Source organism: Chelonoidis abingdonii, chromosome 2, assembly GCF_003597395.2.
Source record: "Chelonoidis abingdonii isolate Lonesome George chromosome 2, CheloAbing_2.0, whole genome shotgun sequence".
NCBI classification, from domain to species: domain Eukaryota; kingdom Metazoa; phylum Chordata; order Testudines; family Testudinidae; genus Chelonoidis; species Chelonoidis abingdonii.
The window spans coordinates 63888010-63898173 of NC_133770.1; the positions used below are offsets into that span (position 1 = coordinate 63888010).

At 38.2% G+C, this 10164-nt stretch overlaps 1 protein-coding gene across 1 annotated transcript; it reads left to right on the forward strand.

Moving 5' to 3' along the window:
* Window positions 1-253: 253 nt before the first annotated feature.
* On the forward strand, window positions 254-5158 carry IL6 (interleukin 6). The gene is made up of 5 exons (XM_075062397.1): window positions 254-272; window positions 395-579; window positions 1521-1634; window positions 1808-1954; window positions 4564-5158. Exons 1-5 carry the CDS (start codon window positions 254-256, stop codon window positions 4753-4755), a joined length of 657 nt encoding a protein of 218 aa, XP_074918498.1. The 3' UTR covers window positions 4756-5158.
* The last annotated feature ends 5006 nt before the right edge of the window (window positions 5159-10164 follow it).

The following is a 10164-nucleotide window of genomic DNA, read 5'->3' on the forward strand; positions in this document are numbered from 1 at the left end:
TATTATAGTGAGCTCAGTTTCCTGAAGTGTTTCACAATAGTACCCCGTACCTCCCTTTCATTAGAAACCAAATAACACTTTTCATTACAACAAAAGACAAGAAAAATTTTTTCTAATACTGGATTTTCCCAGTGACCAGTGGCAATGAATATAAATATGCCCAAAATCAGGGATTCCTGCATCTCATTCTGCTCTCCAGCCCTCTGGCCAGCAACTATTTTGAAAGAGCAAAGAACGGGGGAAAGAGAAGGAAATGAATTATCTTCGGGGATGTAAGTAACACAGTCGCTCAGCAGTGGGGTGAGCTAGGCTCTCCCGCTGTCTTTTTGACAGAGTGTATGCAATGTAACTGGCAGGATTTCACTCCACTCCCTTGTCTGTTTCCTCTTCTCAGGCTTTCTCTTGGCAGCGGCAGCCCTGACATTGCTCCTCGGGACCAGAGCTGTCCCCCTCCCGGATTCCTCCGGGGAAGAGGAACTTGTTGATGCCCTGGACTCGCTTGCCAGAAGCTCCCTGCTGTCCGACTGCGAGTCCCTGGCGTGGCTGCTGCACAGCAAAGCGGCCAATCTGAAGGACGAGGTGGGTAATACACGGAGGCAGCTGGGTCTGGGTTCCCAACCTGAGCTGGTCGGTTCTTTGCTGCACTTGGCAGGTTTTAACAGCAAACGAGACTATCTGGTGTTTTATGCCTCCCCTTGCCTCCAGCTGTTTTATCTGGGCTCATATTGTCATTTGTCTTGAGCTTGACCATGGAATTGGCCACCTCTCTCGGTCTGATTGGGCTGTGGGGTGGCTTATGCTGGTTTCCCATGGGCAAGGCCTGAGATAGCATGGAATTGAATTCCTTTTAGTCCTGAAAAACTCGTGGGGCCCTGAAAATATTTGTCAAAAGTGTAGTGAGTGTAGGCAGGCACAATCCACAGCCTCCCAGGGCATGTTTATTTACAGGACATGCAGCTTCCTGATCTTCTAAAGGAGCAAATATTTGAGACATGCATCTTAAAAAACATACCAATCTGTGTATCAGACAGACTAGAGTAAATTGTTTCTGATGGGAGATTATGAAAAGCATAGAAAACGTAACAAATAATACCCAAATTATGTCCAAATAAATCTTAGTCTTTAAGTGCCACCTTGTTTTTCTGGATACAGACCAACACAGCTACCCCCTGATACTTGAGAAAATGTAACAGTGATTTCTAATTAGTTAGGACAACATATTAGACTAGGGTGACCAGACGTCCCAATTTTATAGGGACAGTCCCAATTTTTGGAGCTTTTTCTTACGTAGATACCTATTACCCTCCACCCCCATCCTGATTTTTCACACTTGCTCTCTGGTCACCCTATATTCGACTATTCTGCCAAATAATTTTTAAAAAGCTGCTTAAAAAATACATGTTTGTGGAGATTTCAGTAATGCACAAGGCCTTTCTACTGACATAGGTATACAGTGCCTTTTGCCTAGAAAACGGTAATGTGATAAAGGTGTAATAAAATCTCTTTGTGTCTATTTCCAGATGTGTGAGAAATTTACCGTGTGTGATAACAGTATGGAGATGCTTGCCCAAAATAATCTGAACCTCCCCAAGATCACAGAGGAAGATGGATGTCTACTCTCTGGATTCAATGAGGCAAGGAATCAATAACTTTTATAATACATTAATGGCCCAACACATAGGGCCTTATCAGAAGCTCACTGAAGCACTGTATAAACATTAGCTAGTTAACTGATACATGGAAACAATATTGTCATCAAATAACTTTTTCTGCAATAAGTAATTTCCTTACCCTTCTCTCATTTTAGGAAAAATGCTTGAGAGGAATCTCCAGTGGACTTTTTACATTTCAGACATACCTGGAATATGTACGAGAGACATTTATTAGTGAAAAGCAAAAAGTGGAATCCATATATTATGGTACAAAGCATCTGGCAAATACTGTGAGACAGATGGTGAGTTATTTTTATGTTTACCCATACATAATTGTTTTGACTTTGATTTGAAAAGGAATCAGAAATATAATGCTCTGAAAAATAACATAAGACACACAGTGATCCCATTGGTTACAATGGAAGAGACTGGCTCCACAAATGCATGCTCTCAATATTTATCAGAAAGGATATAAATGGTAAATTACAGATTTTACAAATATTTTCTGACAATTAGATTGTTAATTCTACAGCTTATAGTTATCTCTAATTTGCACACCAGCTCTAGCAAGTAAATGTGCCAAATTATTTTGCAAATTAAACAAAAAAGTAGACGCTGGGTTGGTGACAAAGAGAATCTTGCTTTCTGGTATTTTTTTCCTAGTAGTTGTAGAATTAGGACTCAATGATGCAGTCTTTTCACACCCAAAACTCCCACTGAAATAAACACAAATACTCTGAAAGTGACTCAGAGAAAGACTAGAGAATACCTTTAATAAACAATATAAATATTTAAAATCTCATAAAAGCAAGTTTTCATGCAGGTTCTTATGTTATGATTAAAAATTTTCAGTTTAAAATCAAATGTCCAAGTTATAGAATTGCTGATAAACACAACCTGTAGGTTAATGACTTGGGCTGAATAACAAGTGCCAGCTACAGAGAAACACTTGCTTTTTGCATCACATTTGATAATGCCTTAACATTTTACAAAAGCCTGAATATTTTTGGACTCAGAAAATTAAATGCTATTCAGCTCTAATAGCTGTTCTGGATGTTTTGCAATACCTTGAAAGGACACACTAGCTGTGCTTGTATGTTTTGCAATTCTTTGAAATGGAACTCTTTAAAATTCACTCCATTCCTGCAATTCTTACTTGCACTAATAGCTCTTTGTGTGAATAGATTCTTTGTAGTCAGTGGAACTACGAGGTGAAGAACTACTTAGGTGAGTGAGGGTTGCAGGATCAAGAATTATGGAAACTATAGGCCATTATTTCTACAAGGTATTTTTCAATGCCTTCAAAAGCCATTTATATATATAAAATACATTTTTGTATTATATTTATCTTCATCATTTTTAGATGAACAGGAGCTGAACTTTTTCCACACAGTGATAATCTAGAATAATAGTCCTATTGTGAAAAGATAATGGTCCATTGATTTCACCTGTGTATATTGCAAACACTGATTTGTGGCAATTGTCTGTGTTGCTCTATAACTGGATGAACTCAGTGAGACTTCAGCCTTCATGAAAGTGACAAACTGACTGAACTGGCTGGAACTAAACATAATGCCTAATAAAAAGCTCACAAGTAAAACCTGTGCCTGTGGGAACAATGAGAGATCCTGAGGAGTAGAGCTAGAGTCTTCCTTCCCAGTTAGGAAGTGAGGCCTGGGACACCCATACAGCCAAACTTCCCTAGTTGCTACTGAGTATGGGGAGGACTTTGGGACATAACCTATTGCTCACCTGTTGTTTGTCTGTGGTCAAGTAGATCCACAGAATCATTGCCATGTCAGCATACCCATATTCCCTTGTGGTTCTGCGGAGATCCTCCACACAGAACTCAGCAGCAAGGAATCAGAGATGTACCCACAGAGGCGTGTGCTCAGAATCCACCCCTTCAAGTTATTTTAATGAAAAGGACATGCATTTTTTACATAATTCAAGTAAAATTTAAAAAGAAATGTTCCAGCTTACAGTAGACTGCTTTCAGCATTTCTTAGATGGTAGCCTGGATCCTGAGAGAAGGCTGCAAGGATTTGTACTTTATTAAGCACCTAGAACTCAGGTAAATTCAAAAGCATCAGAGTCTCATTTTCATAAGTGTTTTAGGCACTTAAGAGCTTCATTCTCATTGAAAGTCAATAGGACTTAGGCTGTTAAGTGTCCAAGTACTTTTAAAAACAGGACTCAACCTATGTCTACACTACAGCTTATGCTGGCATAATTAATGTCCCTCTGACATGTGACTAAACCATCCCCGACTGACATAAGTTACATCGACATAAGTGCCGGTGAGGACAGCACTTTGTCAGTGGGATTGCTTCTCCAGCTGACATAGCTACTGCCACTCACGGGGGCTGGAGTAGTTAAGCTGACAGGAGAACTCTCTCCCATTGGCTTAGTGCAGCTACACAGACAGCTTGCAGCTGCTCCACCGTAAAATCCGGAGTGTAGACATGCCCCTTTTGAAAATTTTACCCTATCTCTACTACAGAATTTGACTGTTTGAACATGACTGTGAACAGCAAAGTTAGATGACATGAGGCTTAGTGGTCAGTATGGATCAGGACAAATCTTGTCAGCTAACCACACAGTTGGTGGATATATTTATTGTCCTGGACCATTCAGCATCACATGTCTAACTCAGCTGTCTACAATTATGTTCAAACACCATTTTATTTTTTGGTGTAGATAAGGCCATATAGTCAGATTCCAAAAAAGATTCCCTAGTACAAGTAGTACCAGCTACAAATGAAACTCAAGTACCATGGATTACAGTGGGGATAAATAATGCTTTCTTGTAAGCATCTTTTGCATTTTTCACATGCATAAAGGCAGATCCTTTCCATCAAGAGCATTTTCTAGTATTGTAACCAATGTATTTTCATTTTCTTTGTCATAGATGAAAAATCCTGATGCAGTGATCGTGCCAGACCCAGCTACCCAGAGCACACTTTTTGAAAAACTGAAGTCAAATAAAAAATGGATAGAGAAAATCAGCACCCATCTCATCCTCCGGGACTTTACTTCATTCATGGAGAAAACTGTGAGGGCTGTTCGATATCTGAAAAACACCAGAAATCTCAGTGTTTGAATGTTTTAATTCAGGCACATTCCTTCATCACAAAATCTGTCATGTGGCAGATGACAGTGTTGTTCTATTTTAAGAACCAGAAGTAATCAGAATAGTTTATATTTTATTAAGATTTCCTTTTACAAATGTATTTATTGTTTTTTAAAATATTTATTTTTAAAAAATATTACCTATTTATTTTTACAGGATTTAGAGATAATTTAAACAGAGTCTAGTTTATTTACTACCACTACCAGTATTTATTACCATTTACAATACAAGCTGATTTCATTTAATATTCACGAAAAAATATTCACTTGAAATGGTTGTATGTAGAATGAAAGGACAGACTAATTTATGCTTTGAAAATGTGTGAGAAGTATTTAACATCTATTTATATTTAAAGAAAAATAAAAGCAGATTAAAAAACAGACTAGCTTGTATGTATTTAAATAAAAGTATGGAATTCTGATATACCCAATCTTCACCCTTAGAATTACTTATATTCTACATTGCCTTCATTCAACAGCCATTCTGGAATATTATTATTTTTTGGGTAACTACATCAAAGTTTCTAAAAACAGCTATATAAAGAGTCAATTATTAAAAAGAATGATAAAAACCAGCCTAACAGGAGCAAACTCTAATTCAGTGGTTCTCAACCTGTGACCCACGGGCCACTTGTGGCCCAATCAGCACACACCTGCAGCCCATGTGACATCCTCAGGGCCATACAGATAGTATACATATTCTGTAGATCTGGCCAGCATAACACACAGAGAGCTACATATGTTGTCCACAATGGTAATTAGGTTGAGAACCACTACTGTAATCCCACATTGTTAGACTAAAGCTGAAAACCATTAACAAAATCACTTATGGCAACTTGCCTCAAATGATCCACATGCAGATATTAGAAAAATATATCCTCCTGCCAGCAAACAATTTACAGCAGCACATATAAAGGAAACAGGACTCTTGACCCTTGCCCTAATGGAGGACACACAGAGTCCAGGGTAACAGATCTGATGTACAAAGTTCTTTTCTGGAGTCTATATAAAACATTCTAATGAGCACTTCCAACCCTATACTTAAAATCTCTCAGGGCCAGGGGGAGAAGGAACAGATGGAAATTTCTTTGCTCTTCAAGGTAAGGGACTGCCTCTTCCCACGTTCTTATAGTATCTAACACAAAGCATCATACAATTTTATTTTTTATTTATTTTATAAGTAATATAAAAGATTTTCACTGTGTAAAATGCTCAGATACCACAGTAACAGCCTTAATCTACAACCTACAGGCTGATTATTAGATTTCTAGCAGGCGTTCAAAAGAGTTTCTTGAACTTCAGCAAAGCCCCTTTCAACAGACCGAGTATTTTACAAGAGAAAGTATATGGATTTTTTCATCTGTAATGAGTTGATCAATAGACTTTTTACTGTTATTGACTTGAGACGGTAGATGGGAAAAAAATCAGGAAACATGATTTACCATATCATGCTTAATTCTAACTGATTGTTCCTAGATAATACAGAGAGCCCAATCCTGCTCCCATTAAAGTCAGTGTCAAAATTCCCATTGGCTTCAAGCAAGTTCACATTTGATTGCTAGACAGATCTTTGCTACTGAAAAAATATTTAACGAAGGCTCTATATGCTGTACCATATATAAAAAAGGGATCCATTTCATGTACAAATATTTTATTTGCCATTTGTATTGTCCAGTGTAAAGTAGGTAATTTGAAGACCGAATGTGAGATGCTTTCCTTCCAGGTTCAGCTTTATGTGCAATTTCAAGGTGACCAGCAATAAGCCTGCAACAGATGTCCCATGTTTTCTTTCATGCCTGAAGCCAGAAGGGGCTTCCTGTACATGATGTGCAATTTGGTGCCTGCACTGGAAGAAAAGATTCTTAGACTGGAAGGTCAAGTGGAAGCACTATGGAAAATCAGAGAAGCTGAGGAGTTCCTAGACAGCCAGGTTTGAGAAACGCTTGTATCTCAGCTTCAAGGACGGCAACCAAAAAGTCAGAACGAGAGAGAGAGATAGTAAGTCAGAGAAGAGGCTTGGCAATGTACAACCACCGGAGACAAGAGGTAAGGGCAGCATTCTACACGACTGGAAACAGACAAGGATTGGCAGGCTGTGGCCACCAGAGAGAAGACAGCCAGGAGGAATTCCACAGAGCCAAACATTTCCGATCAATGCCAGATCCTCAGTATGGAAACTGTGGAAGCTCTGTCTCAAAGTCCAACTGGCCTGAGAGACTGGAGAGATGTTTGGGTGACTCCTGTGGATGGCAGCTCAGCCCAAACTTTAAGAAAATCAAGCAGGCACAAAGAGAGATCTCCAACTGCTCTGGGAGACGGATGATCCTTGGTGGGCATTTAGTACTCAGAAGAATCAAAAACACATTCTGCAAAGACAGGCAGACAATGGGACAGTATTCTGTCTTCCTGGAGCCAAGATGTGAGATGTCAGTATTGACTGGATAGGCTTCTGGAGTCAATGGACAAGGATCCAGTGGGGAGAGTTCACAGTGGTAATAATGATGCTGTGTCATGGGATATCTCACAGATAAGAGAGAACTTCAGGGAACTCAGAAGCATGCTAAAGAAGAATATCCAAGCAATCATCTCAGAGATCCTTCCTGTTCTACAAGCAAAGGAACACAGAAGTTTCTGAAAGTGAACTGCAGGCTAGGTAAATGGCAGAACGTAGAAGGTTTGGGTTTTGTACAACATTGGTCCATCTTCTATGAGGAGAGGGAGCTGTACTATTTGGATGGCATCCATCTCATTGAAGGAGAACCAACCTCCTCAGGGGAAGGCTGGCTAGTATATTCAGGAGGGATAATAATAAAAGGGAAGAGTAAAAAGAGAGAAAACATGAGCACTAATTTTGCAAAAAATCAAGACGTTAAGAGAACAAAATTAATCAAAGGACAAGAAAAGACGAAATTCTTTAATTGCCTCTACATCAATGCCAGGGAACCTAGTTAACAATCAAGAGGAGTTGGCATTGCTTTATGAGCGCATTTTTGATCCAGCTGGTTTTACTGAAACCTGGTGGGATGATTCATATGGTTGGACTATTAACATCAATGGTTATAATCTAGTTGTGAGGGATCAACAGAGCAAAATGTCAAAAATGGCATTACCTCTTTCTGAGCTGCTGACAACTCAGAAGAAAATGATCTTGAATGCTTACATATCAATGCCCTAACAGAAAGCACAAGATGGGGTATTAGTGTCTGTTACAGACCACCAAATCACACTAGGTGCTTAAGGGGCTCTAATCCCCTATCTATAATGTTTAGGAAAACAAGCTACGTGATCATAAGGGACTTTGATTTGAGTAACAGTGCTGGAAGTCTCATACTCCGCTCCTAAAACATCCTCAGAATTTCTTACTATAGACAACAATTTCCTAACTGAAAAAGCTTTGCATCCCACATAGGGAAATTCTAATTTAGATCTCATCTTGAGAAATGAAGAGGAACTGATCACAGAATGAAAAATCAATGGTAGATTAAGTACAAGTAATCATGACTTGATCGCATTTACAATGTGCAAACAGAATGAAGTCCAAAGCAGTAATGTATGTACTTGGTACTTTAAAATGACCAATTTCACAAAACTGAAAACAATTATGAGCCAAATCAGCTGGATGGAAGAATTTAATCAGAAAAATGTGAATGACTGGGAATTGTTTCAGAATGCTTCACTAGATGCCCAGAAAGCCACTATCCTACAATTGAGAAAGAAAGCTGTGCCAGTTAAAAAATTGACCGGGTTTAGAGAAGTGAAGGCAGCTATAAATAGTAATATATAACAAATGGAAGAAAGGGGAAGTCAATAGTAATTAATATAAAACTGAAGCTAGGAATTCTATAAAATTGGTAAGAGAAGCAAAGGGACACAAAGAAAAATCTATTACCAGCAGAGTTAAAGGAATTTTTTAAACATACATTATGAACAAAGAATCCTAACAATAGTACCGGTCCATTACAAGATGCAAACAGTAGAATTATCAATAATAATAATGAAGAAAAAGAAGTGTTCAATAAATATTTCTGTTCTGTATTCTCCTTATTCTGGGGGAAAATATGATGTAGTCGTATCATATGTAAATGTTCTTTCCATTTCACTAGTATCTCAGAAGGATGTTAAAGAACAGCTACTAAAATTAGACATCTATAAATCAGCAGGTCCAGATAACTTATATCCAAGAGTTTTAAAACAGCTGGCTAAGAAGCACGGATTGTTCATGTTAATGAAGAACATTGTTAATATTGATTTTCAATACGTCTTGGAACAGTGGAGAAGTTCCAGAAGACTGGAGGAAAGCTAACGTGATACCAATATTTTAAGTGTAAATAGGATGAGTTTGGTAATTATAGGCCAGCCAGTCTGAGCAAAATATTGAAGCGGCTGATATGGGACTTAATTAATCAAAAATTAAAGGAGGGTAATATAATTAATGCCAATCAATATGGGTTTATGGAAAATAGAGCCTTTCAAACTAACTTGATTTTTTATGAGGTTACAAGTTTGGTCAATAAAGGTAATAGCATTGACATAATATACTTAGCCTTTTTGTAAGATGTTTGACTTGGTACTGAATGACATTTTGATTAAAAAACTAGAATGATATAAAATTAACACAGCACACATTAAATGAATTAAAAGTTAATTAACTGATAAATCTCAAAATGTCATTGTAAATGGGAAATCATCTTTGAGGGGGTGTTTCTCCTGTGGTCCTCAGGGATTACGGTAGTTCTTGGCCTTATGCTATTTTAACATTTTGATCAATGAACTGGAAGAAACCATAAAAATCAGTTATAAAGTTTGCAGATGACACAAAAATTTGGATTGGTAAATAATGAAGAAAACAGGTCACTGATACAGAGGGATCTGATTTCTTAGTAAGATGGGCACAAATAAACAATATGTGTTTTAATAAATGGTGACCAAGATTTTGGTGTCATAGTAGATTATCAGCCGGACATGAACTCCCAGTACAACACTGGGGCCAGCAAGGCTAATACAATCCTTGGATGTATAACAAGGGAATCTCAAATCTCTGCATTTGGCACTGGTGTAACTGCGGCTGAACACTGTCCAGTACTGGTGTCTCCAATTCAGAAAGGATGTTGATAAATAGAATAAGGTTCAGAGAACCATGAGAATAATTAAAGGATTTGAAAATATGCTTTACAGCAGAGATTTTCAAACTTTTTAGGCTGTGTACCCCTTTCCAAATAATGTAGTCCTACTGCATACTCCAATCTGAGAGAGTCATAATAGACCTATGATTAGATTGCCACGTCTTACTAAATAAAGTGCGTTGTTCACCATTGCGGGATTTTTCTCATGTACCCCCTGACAAGGGCTCACATAGCCCTACGGGTACATGTACCCCAGT